The 23436-nt window shown below is 37.2% G+C and overlaps 1 protein-coding gene across 7 annotated transcripts in view; it reads left to right on the plus strand.

Annotated features, from left to right (window-relative positions):
* Positions 1 to 23436, plus strand: part of MYO6 (myosin VI) — a 100829-nt gene that overhangs the window by 14146 nt on the left and 63247 nt on the right. For all 7 annotated transcript variants that reach the window (XM_030267471.4, XM_030267476.4, XR_012054935.1 and 4 more), the window contains 2 exons: positions 14471 to 14609; positions 20655 to 20724. In XM_030267471.4, coding sequence (XP_030123331.1) covers positions 14493 to 14609; positions 20655 to 20724 — 187 coding nt within the window. In that variant the 5' untranslated portion in view covers positions 14471 to 14492. Of the gene's footprint in view, positions 1 to 14470; positions 14610 to 20654; positions 20725 to 23436 lie in introns of those variants that run through there.

Here is a 23436-nt window from a genome sequence, read left to right on the forward strand (position 1 = left end):
TTTGGTTGAAATCATTAGCATTTCTGAGTCTACGAAATATCTACAAATGCTGAAATCAGCCAGGAATCTGGCTGGTTCTCAAGTGTTTTTGTCAGAAGGCATTAGCTCTTACCTTTGGCTGTGTCTGTGCGTATACTGAAAAAAAACCCAAAGAAGTGGCTTTTCAGACTAGATGTGACAACTTGTAAATCAGATAGAGGAATATTAAACTAGAAAGAAAAAAAAAATTAGTCTTAATTTAAAATCTGTCTTAGTGGTTAAAAGTAATTCTTCAAAACATTTTTCAAAATTGTGTTTAAAATAGTTCCTGTTTCTAGTCTATGTGGTCTCTGTTTCCACTGACTGTATTATAGCTTTTTCTGCTAGATTGAAGTATTCTGCAGCTTGTTTTCCATGTAAATATTACATGTACTTAACCTGTCATTACATGACCCTTACTGTTTTTTTACTTGGCAAAGAGTTGTTTAAAACCAGATGGAATTTTTGTGTGGCTGGTACCGAGCATTTAGAGGAAAGTTGTTCAAGGAGATGTCTTGCTTTAACCTTGGAAGAACAAAGGGATGTGTCTTTGAGGTTAGAAATTAGTAATAATGTATTTTCAGTGGGAAGGATTTTGAAATGATTGATTTAGATTGTTCTAGAATTGGAGGAAGGCTTTAAACATGCTGCTTTTGATCACAGGCGGTGTTAGAATTAAAAGAAAATATATAAGAAGATTTAAATATCTTTGAAGCATGCTTAAGAACTATTCACGTTATCCTCTTCTCTAATTGATTAACTGGATAATAGGTTTAAATGTACCAAATAACAAAACCCCTGGATTTCATAGCAACTGATCTGAAATGATCTAATTAAGTTTGGGTTTTCCTTTTGAGTCACCTGGGTGAATCCTAATGATGTACAGCAGATTGCATTAAATTCGATTATGCCTGTTTCTTGGAAATTTCTTCAAGAATGTCAAATAGATAAAAGTACTGAGTGGAAGTATCTGTTTCATGCTTTCTGGTCCTCCTCACTCATATGGGCAAATCCATTTGATTACCCTTCTTGATGGTTTTGATATTGAGTGTATTGACTATCCATGGTATATGTAGGCATGAAGCTAAGACATGGTTTGAACCTGTGTTGTCAGTTTTGCTCATTAAAAAATCATTTAGTCTTTTTGATTTCTGGACACCCTGAAATTTCTGCTGAGCACCATTCTGCTGAATTTCTGTCATAAATTTCATATGTGTGAGGTCTTTGCAATATTACTTTTTCGTAATCTCCTCTTCAGGGGCTGCCAAACCAGCAGTTATTTTTAACTGTTCTAGAGGAGTGTTATTTAAATCCAAAATTTTATATGGGCCATATCTCTGTGATCCACAAAAAGTGCCCTACTTTAACAGCTGAAAAACACAATGAATGTGAACCATCCTTGACATAAAACAGCTCAAGGAAACTTTGGTAGTAAGTTCCAGAAGGTTTGGTGATGGAGGTTCTGTTACGTTTTCCTTTTTTCCCCTTTATGTTGCACAAACACAAGAACAAAAAATACAGTTGTTTGGTAAATACTGTATGTACATTCTTCTTTATGAAATGTTAAAAAATTTGTATTTATTGTCTGATGATCAAAGTAATGATTTTCTAGATTGGCCTTGAATATCTGAAGTCAGGTTGTGTCCAAATAATTCAGACCATGCTGAACAAAATTTTCTAAGCTATGGAAAAAAACATGGGGTATGGGAGTGTCTGAGTTTTAAATCTGAATCGTGAAAATAGGCTTAACATTTTAGATATACCTGTATTGCTGTATCAAATATTTTGCTTTTAATAAAGGGAAACTTTTATGTCTACAAAAAGATTGTATGCTTCTTGAGTCTACCTGTAATTCAATGTTCATGCAGACTTACTTTGTTTATTTTTAACACAGAATCATAGAATGGTTTGGGTTGGAAGGAACCTTAAAGCTCATCTAGTTCCAACCCCCTGCCTTGGGCAGGGATATATTTCACTAGACCAGGTTGTTCAAAGCCACACTTTCAGGATGGAGCGTCCTCAAGTTCTCTGGGCAACCTGTTTCAGCACCTCCCCACCCTCTCAGTAAAGAATTGATTAGAAGTATAGATCATACATGTTGGCAGAGATATTTTTCTGCTGTTGCTGGGACTCGTATTGCCTGTGTTGGGAAGAAGGACACCAAGAAATGGGAAATGTGACTCTTGTCCTGGGTACCTCTTGTCCTGGCAGAGGGATGAGAGAGCTTTACTTGGGTTTTTTTTGGTGGCAGTATCTGTGGTTTTGTGGGGAAGAGTTAACATTGCGCAATCTTGTATTTGGGAACTATAAGCTTCTGCGTGTGAGCCTTTTGCATTCCCCTTGAGAGTATTTTTATATTTTTAATAGTATCTTTCAGTGTGGTTTTGAAACAATTTGGATTTGTGTTTTATATATTTTCCATAAATTAATTAAAAGTTTATTTTTTATAATGTGATGTTGGAACAGGAACAGAATTTTCGATACGCAGTTAGGTCTGTGCAATTGCAAATACTAGCTGTGCTTTTGACTTAAAGCCCTAATTCAAATCTCTCCTGTCTGACAAGCAGCAGTAAGATTAGTTAGCAGAGAGAGGGATCTATACCCCAGTTTTATACAAAACACACTGATTAAAGTTATTTGTAGGCTGAGTAACAAGCCTTTGTTTGGACTGATGAACAGGGTTATGTCGAAACATGCAGGAACAGGACTTACTCGCATTCCTGTTACTGTTGCTTCCACATTTCCAGTCCACAGCATCATCTGATGGGAAGCCAGTGGTGAGTTACCAGCTGAGCATGCAAGTAATGTTTTGCTTTGAGACCTGTTTGATTAGACAACAGTAATCTCACTGTTTCCTTCCACAGCCGGGGTGAGGGCTGCTTGACAGGCACTTGGAGTGCATTGCCCCTGGGTGGGCTGGAGAGAGCTGCCTGCTGGGGGCTCACAGGATGGGGACTGCTAAAGCATCTTGGAACAACTGAGGTGGAACTAAAGATCATTTTAATCATACTTTGTGTTCAGAGAGTGAGAGCACTACAATTATATAAGCTCTAAAGGGTGGAACATGTGCTTAGCTGGTGTTTGAACTCTAAGAAGCATAAATTTAAAGTATTGAACATTAGAGGTCTAAGGCAAAATTTTTGTGTTGTAGTAGCAATAGTCGGTCCTTGAGGAGGAAAGAAGGAAGAAAAACTTAGTTTATGTTACTTAAAACAACTATCTTTGTTTTAAGCCTGTTTTTCCTGGTTAAGTGATGAAGTTTGATTGGTAGCTATATATTATGTGATCACTCATGCTTGGTATTAAAGAATAAAGCCTAGATAAAAAAAGGCAATAAAGTTGAAGTGCAGATAAAAAAGGGGAAAAAATACTGTAAGCTGGTTTGTCACTATATTAGAGCAAGAGTCTTTTCTCATGCTGTTAACCATCAGTAGCTGGCTAAGGAATAAGTAGAGCTGTTGTCTCCATTAGTGTTTTAGTTCATCTTAGGAGTTTACTATTGTACTGAACCTCCTGGTTGTCTGCATTTATGGCGCTGCAAGTCCAGGCACCAAACTGGATCCTATTTGGATGAAACCAACCTGGAAGATGCTCCTTAGAAAAACACCTGATAGTCTGCAGCTGTGAATTCATATGCAGTCAGGGGCACCAGACTAGAGATAGGTGGTACAAACTAGAACTAGTTAAACCCTCATGATGTGTGGAGTATGGGCACTGGTCACTCGGTGCTGCTGTTTCACTGTTATGCAGTTACTCCTATTGTATTGTGTTATTTGCTAACAGAGGTGTATCCCTTGAATTTAAAACTTATTGTTCAGATTTATGTCAGGAAAAATAATGACTTGAAAAAAATGTGCAAATAAATATGTCCTGTGTTTCTGAAATTCTCCTTTTTTTGAAATAATGGTTACTGTTAAAATCTTCAGAATTAGTAAAAAAGAAAAAAAAATCCAAACTGGAAATATCTTAAACTGACCATTCAAGTCTTCTTGAATAAGATGTCTTTGATTTTGAAAGCACAATATTTTGTTTGCCCTACAGTGTGTTCAGTTTAATTCAAAATATTCTAAGAATGACTAAAAAGCAACAAAATTAAAGAAGTGTGTTACTTAGAGTTGAAAATAAATATGGGTGTTTTTATTTACCATTTTGTTCCTGAGGTGAAAATTATTTTTATATGATCCTAATCTCACCACAATGTTAAATTATTGAATATTTGTTAAGAGAGGAAAATGAAATTAAAACTAAATATCTATGTAATTAAAAAAGAAAAAAGTGCCCATGATAATTGCAGTATCTTTTTATTTAGCAGAGCTTCACTCTGTTGTCTGATCTTAGATCCACTACTCCCTTAAAAATGTCTAACCATCAGATTATCACTGGATTGACAGTCCTTGGACATCTAGATTGAAACCATTGCAGCTGAATTAAATGCAGATTGCATGGGCAGGACTTGGTGACCTGGTTTTATTTCTTAGATGAGTTTCCTAGCCTCTGGAAATTCATTTGTTGTATAAAATATTTTGCATGTTCTGAAATGAAGGCTCAAGTGCCACAAATAAATGCTTTGAGCTCCTAACCCCAGCTGGGAAATAGCAGTGGCAGCATGACCGTGCTCATTCTCCCAGCTGTAATTGTTCAGGAAGTTTTGAATTTAAAAACACCTGAGCTGCATTTTGTGTCTGAATTTACAAGCTGACTCAAAGCTTTCCTTAAGTCCACTTCTTGCTTCTTTGCCAAAATAAATAGGCTGATCTTAGCATGTGACTGTGGTGGTTTGTCCTCTGTATGAGCTTCTGTATAGAATTTGTAATTATGCTTAAGGGCTGGTCCTGGGAACCGTGATTCTGCATAAATTGTTTTCGGCTTAATTTCACATCAGCTTGAGACTGTGTGTGCCTGTTCCCAGCCCCAGGGGCCATTCTCTTCTCTTGGCCTGTGCAGAGAGTGTGTGTTTGCTCTGTTGCCTGTATGATGACACCTGCTATTGAAAACCTTAAAGCTGTCCCAGACTTCTAAAATATGCATTTGGCTAAGCCTGGTTTTTTGTAACATTTGGGCAGAAAATTTATAAACATTTTTGTGGTGTTGCTGGTTGGTAATTTTTACTCATTGTTGGCTTTAATAGAATCATGAGCAGGGATGCACTTTCTCGCAGCATTCATGTTAAATTAATAAATAATATTTTATACATTGTGGGGATGAGCAGTAACATTCAGGTAATCTATCTGAGATTAAAATCAGTTGGTGAAATGCAGTTGGACTTTGATATCAATCTTCTAACAATTTTCTGAACAAGAAGTGAGTGTGATGTTCTTGAGCTGGATTTCTTGTAACTCATGGTTCATAAAAGTATTGGAGCTATGGGAGCTGCATCAGTCCATTTGAGACACTGAATCAGTAGTAAGAAAAACAAGCTGTTTGGCTGTGGCAAAATCTGCGCAAAGATTAGTCCATAGTCTATCATCTGCATGACTCTGTACCAAGGTTTAGGGAAGCCTAGAACTTTCTCAAACCTTACAGTGAGCAGTGTCTTGCCAAAAAATGAGAGAGTTGAGTTGTGGTCAGGATGTGGCTAATGTGGAAGTTGTTATGGCCTGCAGTTTTCCCTCTGCCAAGATCCTGTCAGTGCTAATAGCAGATTTTGTCTGGTTTGTTGCTGGCCAGATGCCAAGCCTTTACAGTACTTGGCCTTCTGTGAAGCTACAAACTATTTGTGAATAGTACAAGAATTAAAGGTTATTTTAGAGTCACAGAATGCTTTGAGTTGGAGAAGACCTTAAAAGAGATCAAGTCTTACCCCTCTGTCCTCACTAGGTTGTTCAAAGCTCCATTCAACCTGACCTTGAAGGTTTCCAGGGATGGGGCATTCACAGCTTCTTCAGGCAAACCTTGTTGCTTTTTTTTACACCCAGCCTAAATCTATCCTTCTTCAATTTAAAGCTGTTGTTTCTTGTCCTATTACTAGGGGCCTTGATAGAAAGTCTCTCTCCATTTTATAGGCTTCCTTCATTTATGGAAAGGCCACAATAAGGTCTTTCCTGGAGCCCTACCTTCTTTATTCTGAACACCTCCAACTCCCTCAGCCTTTCTTCATAGGAGAGATGCTCTGGCCCTTTGATAATTTTTTATGGGTTTTAAGTGTATTTTACTCCTATATCATATACTCCAGAAATTTTTTTTGAGATTGAGATTATGATCTTTATGTTTTGTTGTAATTACTGTTTTTTTGTCTCATAGTAATGGACCCACTATACTCATCTTTCCAAGGAAACAAGTGGAGTTGCTGAAAAAACATGTTCTGTGTTACTTCTTGGAGTAGCTTTCTTGTCTTTGCTATTAAAATTGTCTTAAATGACTCTCATGATCTTTTATGTTAGGAGAAAGCTTTCAGTCACCTCCCTTAGAATTACTGTTTTCAATGAGATCTGTGAACTTGTAAACAGGTTTTATTTATTTGCATACAATATTTGAGTAGATTTTGACAAGAATCTTCCTTTTTTAGTTGCATGTTTCTGAAGGGAGAGTTTCTCCTGCGTTCATTGGTTCATTGCAGGTTGTCTGTGTTTCAGCTCATTGTTTATAAACTACAGCCATACTTTTTGTAATAAGTACAAGCTGATATGGAGATAGGAAAAAGCAGTTTGAAACAGGTAATGTAAGTGTTTTTAGGAACTAATTCTGTCTTTGAAAGAGTTATGGATTCTCTACAGGGAGGGATGGCAGTAAACAGTTCCTGGATTATACCTGTTAATTCACAGATGCTGATTGTCATTACTTTCCAGTGTTTTCTCGTTTAATAAAGTGGCCAAATCAAAGTTTGAAAACATCTGATTTATTTGCTATTTGTTATACTCATACTAAGTCAGAAAGTACAAATATATTTTTTCCTTGCCCAGGCTCTTTGTATTGGTTTGAGGTCAAGCATCTGAGGTTTCCTGCACACCCTCTACCAGCCCTTGATGCTGCCATCTGAAGTGCTTGGTTTATTTAACTTGACTTGGCTCCTGGCTATGTATTTTTAGTTTTCTAAAATATCAGTCCCATCTACACTGATATGTAGCAGAAGTTTGGCAAGGTTTTTTATTGTTGTACTTACCAGGCAAATGTATCTCTGTTCAGTTATTTATGGATATGTATTTATCAAACTGATAAAACTCAGTGCAGGTTGATTGGTTTCTTATTTCTGTATTTACCTAGTTTCATTTGATTATTCTTCAGCAAGAGGATTATATAACTGAAGTTCAAAACTTGTCAAGACATGGGTTCAGAGAAGAGGTCAGAGGGTATGTTGGTCACCCTCAGGAGCTGTTGGGGTATTTGTGAATTACTCATGGAGGCAGACATGAAGAATCAAGTTACTGATAGGCTCTGGCTTATGATTCAGCTCTTGACTTTCTCTGCTGGAATTGTAGGGCTGCTTGAATATCAAGGGTTTAGCATCACTCATCTAAAAATACAAAATAGATGGTATTGTCACTGGTTAGTCTAGGCTTTCTACTTCAAGTATTTTTCTGAAAAAATATTTAAGTTGTGCATAATTCTTGAATTGCTGGTGAATTTACAAAAATTCCAAAGCACGCAAAAGTGAGGTTTGTTTTGTAGTTTATTTTTTTCTGTTTGGCTTGGGTTTTCTCCCCTTAAATTGGTGGCTAGGAATATTCCTCTGATTTTTTTATTTGGAGGGTATGAACTTTTTTTTTGAGTTTATCTCTGTTCATATGAGTTAGAATAAATTACTGGGATTCAGTCTACCTCAGCCTCTTTTTGAATCAGCTGGACAAAAGGTGGTATAAAATGCAATATCTGCTTGCTTTAACTGGTACAAGGCCCTGCTGGCTACACCGAGATGTGCTTTAGCCAACATTGATGATGGTCTACAGAGGATTAAAATTCTGGCATCCTGATTGCTTATCATAATGGGCAGCTCCTGCAGTTCAGATTATGGGAGCCACTGACCATATAGTATTGGTATTTTTATGATAACTAACCAATATTGATGATAAGTAATCCAGTTCCTTTTAAGTATTTGGGAATCAAATTAAGGGCTTTCTTAATGTTTTTATTTTTCATTTGCATAATTAGATTTCCTACTTTTTCTGCTGGAGGTGAGGTCCCTTGTATTTGGTAGACTTAGGCCAATTGGTTGCTTTTGTTTTAGCTTGTATACAAAGCTCAAAGAGAGACTGTTGGGTGCATAGACTTAAAAGAGAATAAACATATCAGTTCTTGTATTAGGTCACCTGAAGATGAGCAATAGCTTGGCAGCAGCACATGCTAGGTGGGGAAACAGGGCACTCTAATTTGACAGTAGGAGAGTATGAGATGTAGAAGATGAATGGGTGGGGTAGGCTGAAAAATGACATAACCGGAGGAGAATTTAGAGTTCATTAGCTTAGAGAGAGTCATCCTCAACCTTCAAGAAGTATTTGCTCTTTCTCATGTTTGCACTTGGAAAAAGTGGCACATGAGGATATAAAGAAATACGCTCTTAAAGTGCTAGCTGAAGGGGTTTGAAGTTACTTGACCTTGTTGAGGCTGCTTATGGAATATGATTAAAGCAATTATGCTTTAATTTCTGAAGCACTGCTGCCAGTGGTCACACAGCATGACTACTGCCATAGAGATAGTTAATTCCAGAGTTCACCTGGTCTGCTTTAAGTACTCCAGCTAGATCTGCAGGAATGCATCCTATATGTTCTTTATATATTATAAGATGGCTTAAGATACTTTTGATTTTGCTTTGATGTTTGTTAAAATTGCCTAAACTCTCCTTCCTCTGGATTTTTTTGAAGCTTCACTGTAACCTCCAATGGCATATTTCTTTGTCCATGTGAGGTTTATTATTTCTTGAGCAATACTGAGAATTTTGCACTTAGTAAACAATACCTGAAAGACACTCGGCCTTACAGAAATCTATTCAGTTGATGTACAGATTATTTTGGATAGGCTTCCTACAATAGGTGCTTTTTTAATGGGCTACATTTTTGGTATATGAAAGGTGCACAGACCTACAAAAGTGCTGATTCAATATGATGCATTTGAAAAAGCATAAAACACATATTTCAAAACTGAGGGTTCTTGGGCAATGCCTGTATCACCTCATTTTCAGGATGGTAACATACATGAAATTCAGTTGCTGTGGGGAAAATTTCCTACCATTAATTTAATTCCTTCTTTTTAACAGCTTATTTTGATGCAATAGCCATTTAAATATTTAAATATTTGCAGATAAAGTAGTATGTTTTTTTTTTTCAAGTACATGTTCTTACTCCGACCATCTCCTGCCCTGCACCAGTACTTCTCAAGGTGGTCAGGAGGGGAAGACTCAGGGCAGGGAGCTTGGCCAGGAGGGTAGCTGGGGTGAAATGGCTCAAGCAGACATTAACACACAGGAAGGTGAGATGGCTTAGAGGAAGTTATACAGGTGTTTGGCTAATCCTGACCCTACCACACACCTTCTTCTGCTCCTTAAAATTTGTTCTTCCAGGAGCATGGATGTTCCAGGCAAAGGTGTTTTCAGAAATGATATGGAGTATTGCAGTTGTGCTTTACTGATTGGGAATTGCCATGTTTAATGTAGAGAAAATAAGATTTGTCCTTTCCTTAAAGCACGAGAGACTGTCTTGTCTTTTCTTATTGAATAGTAAACACAATAGCAGAGAAGGTATTTCCCATGTGAATGTTAAATACAAGTGAATATAAATACAAAAGAGTGGTTCATCTGGAAATACTACAGAAATAAGTTTCTGGTTGCTCAGTATTGAAAACATGCTCATACATGCAAATACATGATGAAGAAAATTAGCATGCCATGAGAATAATTTAATCAGCTGTTGTGCTCAGGTTGCCCCAAGAAATCAGAGCAGGTAGCTTTAAAAGTAATTTTTATCTAGTAGTTCTCAGATGTGGAATGATTACTCTTTGTTTTACATGCATACATCTACAAAAGGTAGTGACAATTAACAAGTTGGCATTAAGATTTTAAAAGCAAGTTGGTTTTGAAGGTACTTCTGTGCTGTGCTATACTGCAGTCTGTTTCTTCTTTTCCAGTTTGGCAGAAGTCCCTTCTTGACAGAGCTACTTTGCTGATGTTATTTTAGGTATGAAAAAGCTGCAGTGTGACATGGATAAACTAGAATGTGTTAGAGCAGAGTTTTGTAGTGAATTGGAAAAGTAAATAATAAAAATGGTATTGGTTTAATACTCAGTTAAACAATGGAGCTATAACTGTATTGTAATTAGCTCAAATAAAAATAGATCTCTACTATAGCTGCAGTTCATTTGAAATACTGTGTCACCTGCAGTAGAGTGCTGCATGCTGCCTGAGCTTTGCTTTGGAGAAGTTTCAGTTGAGCACTAAACTAGGGTTACAAAAGTAATTTTTCTGACAGAAAGGTACCACCATGTATGAATGTTTTTCTCTGTCTAGTCTCTTCTGTATGTTTAGAGGACCTTTCCCAGACCATTCTCATGTGCTTGCTGAAATCAGCAGAATTTTGAGCAGCTCTTAAACACATAAGTGCAAGGTGGTTTTAATATTAAAAAACCCTGTGTTTTACAATGATAATTTACTACTATACCTATTCTAATTAGTTTATTTTCCTTGGACTTAGCCATTTTAGTGAGTTACTGTTGGTTGTTTAATGAAGTCTAATGTTTCTTTTTTTTTTTTAATTAGCTAATTGAGCAATCAGTATAGTGCCTTGGTATAGCAGACTGTTCATAGGATTGTAAATAGGATCAGATCATGCAAATGCCTGCCTCTGGGCTCTGGCAACAGGTTTCAAATTGCATTAGTATATTTTGCCTTTGTAGAATTCTTTCACCAGATAGTAGCATTTGATTTCCTTTTAAATAGTCTATAACACCCAAATGTAGTTGTATTACATTATTTTAAAATCAATACTACTTAGGTAAACATAAGTGGGAGGAGGATAGTGTGTTAACTTTTAACTGAGGAATTCTTAGTTGTTTTCTATACTCAATGTGTTATGTTGATAATTCTTTTGAGGAAAAAAAGTCATTAAACATTCTCCAAAAGGGGGAATAATAGTGCAGAAAAAAAGTTACAGAAATATTGGTGGGTGTTTTTCTTGGAATCTGAGCAGTGATTTGTCTTGCAAGTTGTTTGAACACTAGTTCTAGTGTTTAGCCAGTGCTGAATGTGTTAAGTACTCTTATTGATAATTAAGGAAAGGTCTATTACTGCATACCAATTATGAAGAAATAAAATCTGACATTTGAAGGAATAGCTATTAAGTTTACCAGCTTCAGGCAAAGGCTTATTTTATTACTATCCCTCTTGTACTCAACACAGAGAAAAATGCCAGTACTCCCAAGGTCTTTCTATGTAGAAAGAGAAAAGGGCAGCTGGCTTCCCACTTGTAAGCATAATTTGTGAATTCTCTTCTTCAGTTTGGAGATGTCATAATTGTGGAGACCAAAATGATACAGCAACTTAAAATCACTTTATGTTTGTTGAGTACATATATACAAATACAAACCTGGGTGATAACTTATTTCATCTCCTTTTTTGAAAGCATTTTTCAAGCTACTCCTTGTGTTTCGTGGTGTTGCTATCAAATTTGCTGCCTTAGACTTTTAGCCTGGGCATGAGTCTCTTTGCTTTCATTGTTTTCAGAAATGGTGTGCTCTTCTAGCAGTGTGATGGACTGCGTGTAGATTGGATTTAGATGGATGCGTATTGGGGAAAAAAGTTTGTTCCAACTGGTAGTTTCTGTTCACTGTAAAATGCTGATCTGTAAACTGGCTATTCAAGAACTTGTTCAGGAATAGGCTTTCTGCATCTGTCTCAAGGCAATGGCACAATACATCAGATGGGAATGTAAATAATAGAGCAGGTAATACCTGGTAGGTTTTGCTATCCAGTTTCAGTGTGCTCCCTGCCAGAGTCCCAGCTGACAGAGATGGAGTGGTGCTAAACCCAGAATATTACAACTGGTTTTATGTCACTACTCAGCCAGAAGACTGTATTTATTAAAATTAATTGTCCCATTAATAACTGACTCACTTGTATTTAGATTCCTTTCATCCAGGGTCATCTTAGATGCTTGCAAAGTCTCAGGTACTCTTCTTAAACTTGCATTTCCTGGTGGTGGCTGAATTCAATCACTGCTCTGTCCTTCAAGAGGATTTTTTTTTTCAGCTTGTGACACTCCTCTGCCATAATTTATTAATGAAGTATGAAATTGCCTTAAGAATATGTAAGAATGCAAAAAGCCCTGTCAGTGAACAAAGCAGATGCATCTGGATGCGAACTGGGGAGGTTGAATTCCTACTTTTGCTGAAGTTCTGTCAGTAATTTTAGAGTTTGTTTCTTGTGCAACATGGTTGTGTCCTGAGCCCTGACCATGCTACTTGGGGTGTAAAAGACAGCTGTGTTTTTAGTGGTTGTGTGACATATCGTTTAACTACTATTTTGAACTAGAATTTTAAAAGCAAATGATAGGTTTGTGAAGAAATGAAGGCTTGTTTATATCCAGAAATAAACTCAGCTGTTTAGCAACTATGACCATGATGGCAGTTGGATCTGGAGGTCAGGTCTGGCTGGAAAAAAATTCCTTTTTCAGTATCATAAAATAAAGAAAAAATGGCCAACAGCCAGTTGTGAGTGAATACAGATGTTGTTTACAGGATTTATTGTATAGTGATGGCAACCATGATGAAGATGCTGTTTTGTGGAGCTCATGGGCAGTGGCGAAAGGCTGGAAGTAAACAGAAGTAAATGTGATACTGGAGGTTTTAGAGCATAACTTTGTGTAGTTAAAAGAAATTACTATGTTCTGTTTATGGAAGAATAGTAAATCATGAGTTTTCATCAATATTTCACATTAAAGTTGCAACGGAATAAGACAGCTTGTTGTTAACTAAGACCAGCAGCATTCTCAAAGAGATCACAGCTAGCTTTTTCCTTCCCTTCAAACTTTTCTAACCTGTCCTTGGAGACAGTTAAAAGCAGGTTATGTGCAGCATGTGCTGACAGATTCTCTGAGGGGCAAGGATGTCCTTTTCTGCTTGTAGTTGTACAGCTTTTCCTTGCTGCTGCTCATGGCAAAGGGATTGGTAGCCTTCATTGTTAGTGAGAAATTCTGGATCTTCTTTTTCCTTCAACTATGGGAAAAGAAAAATGTGGGACACTTGCCCGGGCTTTCCCTAGACTTTGTTAGAGTTTGTTGCCAGTGCTTCCTTTGCTGCTTGGCAGGCTCATTCCTTTCATGCTGAGAGAGGCAAGTTACACCTTGGTGGTACGAGATTACTTTTTACAAATTTTGGAATCATTAAAACATGTCAGTTTGGTATGTGAATGAGTTTTAAAGGGGAGTAAGGAACAGCAAGAAAAAGTGAGGCTTTTAAGATGAGTGGACTCTTATTCAGGTAAGGACTATAAAGTAGGTTTAAAAGAAACCAAAACTACACCACCAAAAAAAACCCCAAAAAACAAAACAAAAAAAAAAAAAAAAACCACAAAAACCCCCCAAAAAACACTAAAAAAGGGACCAATTCAGCATATTTAAAATGGCACCATTAGCCATTCAGAGTGTGCCAACCTTGGCAATTTTCCTGGTTAGCTCAATGAGTATTGCATGCAATCAAGTACTCCCTTTTAATTGGGAGCTTATTTAGCTGTATAACTTGAGGAGCATAAGGTTTGAATATCTTGGCCTTTGCATCTTTTTCACTTGCAGATCAAAATTATTTCAAAACAATTTTCATGTCTTTTTTAACAGAAAAGAAAGTTCCTTAAGAGGAAGACCTTTAATATTGTAATAGTGTCAGGAGGGTCAGCCCATAAAAGACTTACAGAATGATAAATCAATTGAGACCAAATATATTTGTGGGTTCTTTGAAAGCCATATGCTCAGCCACACAAAAAGAGTGAACACATTCATTTGTCTCAAATGCCAAGAGACTGGATTTCTGCTCACATGCCTCAATGTGTGCTGTTGCAAAAATGTAAATATTTGTACACCAGTTCAAGTACAGACAAGTATCCCTTAGTCATATGCACGCACATACATATATATGTGTGTGCCTTTGCTTGTGTATCCATATATGCGTATATACACACTCCTAGTATAGTCTTGGCTTTGAATCTGTCTTGCAGTTCTACTTTGATAATGAGACAGATTCCCTTCTTGGTTCACAAGTTAGGGAATCTAGATAAAGAGCTTCAGGGAGCAGTGTGTGGATCCCACAAAAAATGATTCTGGTCTTCAGTCTTCTCCATGCTGAAGTCCAAGGGGTGTCCTCTGTAGGCGAAGCATTGCAAGTTGGAGAAAAGCTGGCTTCAGTCTGCAGCAGCTGTCTCCTTTCATATTGAATAAAAGAAATAAACATAATAAACTAAAGCCTGTGTCTAAATCCTGTTGGTTTATTTAATTTGTATACAAAGTGTTTTGATTAATTTTAGTTTTATTTTTTCTTGCAGGAAATACTGGATAGATCCCACAATGGAAGACGGGAAGCCCGTCTGGGCTCCACACCCAACTGATGGGTTTCAGATGGGGATGATTGTGGACATTGGCCCTGACAACTTAACTATTGAACCTTTGAATCAGAAAGGCAAGGTAAGTGTGTCGCAAACAAAGGAACAGAGAAAAAGCACACAAAGAAACCACCTTACCTGTAGGCCATGTCTTTGCCACTATTTTCAACTGCATGCAGCCTGAAGGAATGGAAAATCAGCTTTCTGTTCTAAGTTTGGCTAAGGATCTTTGTTCAGCTTTAGCTTGTATTGCAATGGACCCCTCACACTTGCGAGAAGTGCATACTTCCTCAGTTATCTGCATGTGCATTAAGTATGCATTCATGAAAGAGTGGAGGTTTGCATCTCTGTAGCCATTTGATTCAGTACTGTATGCTTTATTTTTCTTAATTAGACATTTATTAAGAGCCTGCTGTTAAGATTAGCTTCTCTCTTTTTCCTTACATGCATAGGAAGGGTCCTACAAGGGATGTGCTGGACCCTGGCTAAGATTAGATACCATTAGACTGATGAAGACTGAGAGATGAATCCTCTTAACTCAAGTACCTTGACAAGTAATATGATGTCAAAAAAAGGTCTTATGGAATTGCTACATCAAATTAAAGTCAAAATAAATTTAACATTTAAAATGAAGACCTAATTCATCCTAATTAGTATATTTCAATGGCTTAATTTATCATGACATCTTTCAGACTCAGTATGTCGTAACTAAATGTCAGTTTTTACAGGAAGCACCTTGTAGCTATCAATTATCCTAATTCAAATGGTCAGATTCCTGGGTTGTACTAGCTAGAATAAGATTAGCACTGCCATAAAAGTTGTGATTTCAGTGTTTTTGAATATATTTTTGTGCCCTTTCTAATACTTTTGTTTTTTTCTTATGTTCAAGGATGTAAAAAAGACGTCTTTTGTAACTTCTTTTTTTTAATGTCAGCAGTAGGAGAGAATGCCTTGTCACAGGTCAAAAGGTTATGCTGCAGTCCTTCCTTTTGCGGGAATATTTATAGGCTTTCTTTTTGTGCATCTTGGAGAGGAAGTTGATTTTGCTTTCCTTAGAAATACAAAGCAAGTATAGCATCTGATTTTTGAGTAAGAGAGATAGTGTATAGGTTTAATAGTAATAGTAGTAGTATTCATTTGTCAGATTGAGGAGGAGAAAGATTATTCATACAAGGAGACTAAATATTCCAAATCTATAGCTAATATTAAAATGACTTAAATAAATTTCAACCCTACCACTGTTTCTGTTTATATTCCCCAATGGTCCTGATGCCATAAAAAGCAAAAGCCTTTACACTGAAACAGAAACAATAATAATGATATTTCTGAGTCACTATTTATTTCTAATGTGCTCCTTTCAGGGACCATAAATAATTTTAAAAAACCAACAGAAAAACTAAAACATGATCCATAAATACAAATAGTTTGTTTCGTGGTTTTCTCAACAACAAACAAATCTCTTTTGTCCAGGAAGTTTTTTATTCTGCTGTTGGCTGTTTTGAATTAAGCAGATCAATTAAAAGCCTAATGTTCATTTATCTAAGGGAACAAAACCTTCACAGTTTAAATGCTATAGAGATTATGGTCCTATATTTTAAACTATCAAACTTAATTAATTAACCATATATTAATAAAGATGGAGTAAAAAGTTTTCTTGGTTACCTTCTCGGTCTTTTCAAGGTGTTATTGATTTCTTTTTAGAGAAACATTTCTCATTGCTTTTTGACTTTTTAAGATGACGCTGTCCTTGTGCGCTTAGACCATTCATTTAAAGTAGTCAGCATTAATACTCATTATCACTTTGTTTTCTTAAAATGGTAGTTTAGAAGCACTCCTCAGCAAGAATGCCTGATCCAGCAGCTCTGGAGTTGCCCATGATAATTACAGGGAGGAGAGGAGTAACCTGATCTTGTAAACATATCCGGGCAGTGTAACTTATTATTATTTTTTAATCTGGGTCATTACCATGTCATATGTATTCTGTGTAGGCACTGGTAGCTTACCAGAGGCCACAGTCTGAACAGGAAACATGTATGCATGTGTTTGATTACTGCTTTTTATGACACTCTTGTCAATAACTGCAGTATATGCTGCAAGGCAGCAGTTTCACCCTGCCTTAAACCCCTCCCTCCCATCCCCATCCGTGGCCAGATCTGGCACTACAGAGTGGCACCATCCCAGCTCCACCTGCCGAGCTGTGCGTGACACCCCAAATGAGGTCAGAGAACAGATCCAACTGGGAGAAGTGGAAAGTTTTCAGGATGGCAGCAAGCAGTGGAAGGGCGGCAGAGGAACTGAAACCATTGTGGTGGCAGGTTGCTTCACATTATTAAACCAAGTTACCCAGTCCAGGCTCTGTGGAGGTCCAACACACCAATTCACTTAAACCCCAGCAGCGGCAGCAGTTTTGGGCAGCACAGCCCATCCCCAAGTGTTTACAGTTCTGTGCAGAACTGTGTGTCCAAGGGAGGTGGAGATCTGAGTCACCCAGCCTGCCCTGCACAAGGAACAGTACGGCCAGCCACAGGAACGTTCTACTGGAACAGGGGATGCATGTGTTACATGATGGGAACCTCTTACCAAAAAGTAGATCATTGACTTGCAGGGGTTATAAATGCCGGGACTGGAAAATAAATGCCAGGGAAAAAAAGCCAGAGAAACTGGAGAATGCTTTGCTAATGAGCATGGTTGCACCTAGAACTGGAGTCCTACCCTGAGAATGGGCTCTAAACTAGATTGGCTGTACCAGAGCTGGCAGTCCTGGCTCATGGCCCACTAGCAGACACATGCTGGTGATACAAGGAAGGAGGCAGGTAAAGAGAGAATCAGCTGTTAAACTCAACTAGTATTGCGCTTTCATTTCTCCTTAAAGTGTTCTTTACTGGGATTCATAATCTTGGATCCTGTTGCGTGTATCTTTTTGTTCTTTGAGGCTAAAGCAAGGAGCAGGCAGTGAAATTGCCAAATTTACTCTTTTCCTGGAGGTAGCAAACGTAAAGAAACTGATTAGGAAGAGATGCACTGGAAGGGCTTGCATATTGAAATGCCATTCTGGGCACCATGGGGCACTGAGGAGTAGGGGGCAGGCACTTAGAGCATCAGCAGTCATGAGTTTCTGGCAGTCATCGGGAAGGTGTGAGGCACTGCAGGCACTCACTGACACCCCTCCTGCCATCAACTGAGAGACACCTTATGACTCTGTGCTACTTCTGAGGGGCCATGGAAGGCTTTATGGGCCACCTGCTCTGGTATGCTGTGAATAACCAGAAAAGTATTTTTCCCAGCTGAGTATAAAGGAATAAATGTATTTTGAAAGTAAGGATCAGAATGTTCAAAGTTCAGTGCTTCAAGCTAAGGTGGTTTTGTTTTTTTTTTTTGTTTGTTTTTTTTTCTGTTTTTTTGGGTTTTTTTTTATTTTTTTTTAAACAGTGAGTGCAACTTGCTTGCTCGAGTGAGACATGCTCTTGTCTGTCTTACACACGGTTTGTACTTCTGTAGGTTGGTTTGTGAAATACAGCTGAGAGTAGGGATGTCTCCTGTCTGTATCTGGAAGGTATAAAGGAAGGAATGGTTACACGTATTGGATTACATGGTAGAAAGAAGATCCTGTTTGAATGGAAAGATATCTTTTTTCACTCATCTAGTTTCTGGGAGAATAGTTAAGATTGCCATTGGATTTCAAGGGTTGCTTCATTACAAAGATGACAAAACCCCCCTTCAGAATGCCCTAAACCTTGTTTTGCTTCCTAAGACCACTTTATTGTCTCATAAGATTAATACACTCTCCACTCCCTTAGAACAAACTTGTCCTAAGTTATGATTAATGGAAAAGTCTTTCCTCAAGTATCTGAAGGATTTTTCCTTACAATAATTGTTTAAAAAATTTAAAACCGGGACAATATAGTAAAAAAATTATTTGGATATTTTCTTATTGATAGATTACATTATTGGCTCATTTTCTGTTTAAAATACTAGATTTTACTTGGAGCTGTGCACACCTGGCTATCATACTGATCTATGTGGCTAATACCTTACTTTACATAAAATATTCCAAATGTGATGTACAGCAGTGAAGTTTTCTTTTGACATAATTGAAACTATACCTATGTTCTTATCTAAAAAAGCCCAACAGAAAAACATGAATTTTTAGACAGGAGATAAGACATCATGAATTCTCTGAATTATCTTTTGGGTTTTTTTTTTTTCCCCTTTAAATATGTCTTGACTCAGAAGACTTAGAGGTGAGGACATTAAAAAAGCCATTCCTCTTCTGGGATAGTTCTAGCATGGCTGACTTTAGCTCCAGAAATGTTAAAGTATCAGAAGTTTATGAAGAGTCTCACAGAATAGCTGGGAATTGTGTTCATTCTCTCCATCTTTGTTAGTGGTTAATAGGTTTACACGTCAGCAGACAAGAACAAGAAGTGAAGTTACATTTTTGTGAAGCTGGTCATATTATTTTTAAACTTTCCCACTGTTTCATGCGCAGAGAACTGATCATGTAGGGAAGTGTACATCTTTACCAAAAAAGATTTACCTTTACTGTTGACAAACTTGTAGAGAAAATTATAATGATAATATGTAGTTACGGTAATACTGTGAGAGGGAGGGAAGGGTGTGGTGAATCTCTGCCCTGCTAAAACTCTGAATAGCAGCAGACATCTTTCTCAGGTAGGTAAAGACATTGAAGGCTTCCATGGCCCTCACAAATTCTGATAAAGGATATTTTGGAGGAAGTTGCTGTGATGGATGTTCAGATGTTACAACATCATCGAGCAGCTTTGTTTGCCTTAGGAAAACATCTTGTACATATTTTTTTGCATTAGATCCTGATAAGGGGAGAACAAAATATATTTTATTATGGCTACAAATTGCATACTTTAGGATAACTTGGTGGAGAAGGGATATTGTAGATTTAACGCTTTCTGTCTGGCAGCAATTAGTTTTGCTCTGAGACATTTTTAATTCTTCCCACTTCAAAAAGAGTTGGAATTTGTGGCTGTTAATGATGGTGTAAGCCCCAGGACCTCTCATACTGTTGTGCTTAAGCAAATATGAAACAAAGTGCTGTCTTTCTCCTAAATTTCCCTGTGAGATGTTTCTCGTGGGACTACCTTGCTGAGTACAATGTTAAACAAGCAAACATGTTTGTTTATTAAGTTCATTCTTTAGATCCAGTTGGTTGCCTTTTCAAATATTAGACTAGACTTCTTGTCTCCATTTCCACGGAGAAAAGGAGCCTGTGCCTTCAGTGGCATGGTGGCTGTCATGTTTAATTGGTACAACAGGGGTTTTGTTCATTCATCGCTAGCTCAAACAAGCTGTTACTATAGTAAACAAAAAAATATAATTAAAAATCTCCTTTGTACAATAGGTATTTTTGTGCATATGCTGTAAGGCATGTGTGCTTGGATGTTTTTCCTTCCTTTTTACAGCAGTATAAATTATGATTTCTGGAGATGAAAAAAGAAACAAAGATGCTTTTGTTATGAATTTTTCCAGTTGGATGTGAACACTTGATAAATGGTCGTTTTGTATAACTAGAATACAAGGGTTGAAGGAAGGTCTTGTTTTACTTTAGTATTGATTTATTGAAGAAAAAAAAAACCCAAAACAATAACCAAAGCTACAGTATTGGTGATACAGAGGATGTTATTTATTGCACATTAATATTTTAAGTAGGAATATTTTAAAACAGCTTATCATAATGACATCACAGTCCTCTGACTGAACTAATGATTTGCATTTTATTCTTTCTTCCTTGCAAAATGGAGGAAATTGTATGTAATTTATAATGCTGTTACCTTTGCATTACTTTTTTAGTCTAATTTTTTGTGTTGAACAGTATGACATGCAATTTTTCACCTGATAATCAAATATTATTGCACTAAAATATATATTACAGTGAATTCATTTTTATAATGTAGTGTAGTAATATAAATGCAGTAGCTTTTTGTCTGCATTGAGTAACTCAGTAAAATTTCCAATTCTGAAGTATAAAGTGAGTGACTTCATTTGAAATCATGCACAATTACAGTGCACTCACTTGTATGACTGCATGAGATGCCTTTGAACCATATTTCTATTTTATGTAATTCTGACAATGTTAATGTTTCTTATCTAACAGACTTTCCAGGCTGCTATCAATCAAGTGTTTCCTGCAGAGGAGGATAGCAAAAAGGATGTGGAAGATAACTGTAAGTTATGAATTTAAAAATAAATTATGCATTTGAAAAAATATCTGCAATGAAATGAATATTGTTTCCTTACAAGCTTCCTCTTTCTTCCTTGTCATCTTTGTTTGAATGTATGTATGACCTTTGCTAGTCCTTTAAATTTATTAAAGGAAGCCCATTTTAAATATAATTTATTGTGGGTTTTAGTTTTCATTTGAACAATTTAGAGGAATGGATAGTTACATAATTCCCATATAGAACTGTTGCTTGACTTGAGAAATGCTCCATTCAGCATTAGGGGTGCAACTGTACTTTTTGTAGTGTGGCAAGAGACTCGGTGTCTTTATCTGCACCCATATTTGTATGGCATTTTCCTGCTTGTAAGAAATTTCTCAGATAGCATTCCTGTGGAAGTAGAGATAATGGAAAATAAGTTTTAAGATTACCCTCCCAAAACTGGGGATGGAAATCTGGACCTATCAAGACCACTGAATTTGGATAGACTTGAATTGGATATAGGAGTGCTGGTGGAGAAGGAGCTTTGAGATGAGCTTGTGTAATAAATGTCACTGTTGATCTGCAGGGCTTTTATTTTATTATATGTTTTATAGTTGGGTGGATGGAAACAGTTGTCAAATCTGGGGAGAGAATACTGAGAAAGCTGAGAGAGTGCTGTGATCAGCTTTTAGCCAACTGTTAAATGTTTTGCTGTTGCTGCACACTATGGGCAAATCACAGAGCCTCTCCTCTCTTGAATACTGATGAAGGCAATCGGCAATCTTTTCAACATTTCCTATAGTGTTTGCTGCTTGGTGAAAATACTGAAGACTTGGTAAATAGTAGGCAAAAATACATTCTATTGTTCTTAGTTTAAAATAGAGGCTAGGGGTCTGGTCTAGGTGATGTAACCTCAATTCCTGTCCTGGAATAGAGTTTAGTATTTACATGCCGTGACAGGAAATGCAGCTGTTACACTTTCTCCATAAGAAACAAAAAGATAAGATTTGAGTCTTACACTCTGACTTAGATGATGCAGTGTCATTAGAACCAAGCTAGTAGCCTTGCTTCCAGCTGTTTATATTTTTACAAAAAGGATGTGGGTTCAAACTTTTCAAAGCTGTTATCTGTATTCTCTGTACATGGTGATTGTTAGGGAAATGCACTTAATCTGTGCATCTGTCCCAGTGATTATACTGAGATGTCCTGACACCTCTGTGTCAGGGAATTGAAATATAGAATGAGATTAGGGAAATAACTTAAAATTCCAACAGAATACTATTCAACTAAGTTAGTCAAAGAAAATATCTTCTTTGGCTTCATGAGAAGATAAAAATACTTTGTTCAACAATCCTTTCTGTATCAAACATTATTTTAACTTTCCTAACATATTCTAAATTGCTGCTCACAAGTTGCAGCTCATTTGCAGGATGTCTGAACTCCAAATTCAATTTCCTTCTCTGTCAGAGTGTTTGTGTTCAGTATCATTGATTTTCAAGAAAAAAAAAACAACTATACTGAGTGCTTATTAAACTGTTCTAAAAAATCCTGAAAGGTGAGTATAAAGACATGGTATTGGGTAAGACTTAAAAAAAAAACCAGTTCTACAGATGCAGAGCCTTGCAATTACTTCATAAAATAGTTTTCAATAGAAACCCTGCTTCGTGGTATGGGCAGGAGAGCCACTGTGAGTAAATTTGGCATTGACATTTCCTAGTTTTTAGTGCCTCACTTAACTTATGTGAACTTTGTGTGCGTCTAATATATGGACAACTAAATGCACATATATACACTGGTTATATTTAGACATGAACCATATGAATATTCTGAATTCTCACTCTCTCTGGTGACTTCCTTTGCCTTTGGATATGGATGCCTCTTCTAAAGGATTTATTATAAAGAAGATGCATTTTGAATTTGCTGATATAAGCCTTAGTTTGCATGTCTTGAGGTGGTGGCATTCCCTTGGGGAGCAAGCTCCCATTGCACACTGAGTCTGCAGGTGTAGCTGCTTTAATTGCAATGAGGGCACTGGGGACACAATGAAATCTGGGGTCCTTTGCCTTTTAGATAAGCAACCAAATTAAAAGTTGATGATTAACTGCTTCCTTTAAAATACTGCAAACTCAGAGAGGTTCCTACAAAGATATGGTCAAGGGTGTTGATAGATAATTAATATGTAACAGTTTCTGATCTCAATACTGAGGATCCAAATGACTTCAAGTTTGCTAATTTTTTACCACTCTATCCCCTCTCAGACAAATAGAGAGACAGAAGGATACTTCAGCTTTTATTAGATCAAACAGAAGTTTCTGTTTCTGGACCATTTCCTTTCCATGTCTCTTTCTCTTAGGATGACCCCAATAAAAGAGGGGAAAGCAGACCTTCAATTTGTGGTCCCAGTGCCATTTTCTCAGCCATGTGAACCGAGAATGCCTGGGGAGGAGAGGACGAGTCCTGCTGTGCAGCACCAGGTGTCTGTGCTCGGCTGCTGCAGCTCCCAGTGACTGTGGGGTTGTGAGGGAATGCCTGTCTGCTATGGTGGCAGAGGAGGAACTGTGGGGATGGGGGCCAGCCTACTGTTTCACGAAGGAATTGTGCACAGCCATGATTTCAAAGTTGTTATGATCCAAAGGGAGAGTTTACCTAGGGTAAAGCTAAAATGTGTCTTGTGTGCCTCTGCCAGCACAGGAGTATGAGTACAAGGGATTTTGTGGAGGAAGGTGGTTTCTTCTG

Source organism: Taeniopygia guttata, chromosome 3 (genome assembly GCF_048771995.1).
Source record: "Taeniopygia guttata chromosome 3, bTaeGut7.mat, whole genome shotgun sequence".
NCBI lineage: Eukaryota > Metazoa > Chordata > Aves > Passeriformes > Estrildidae > Taeniopygia > Taeniopygia guttata.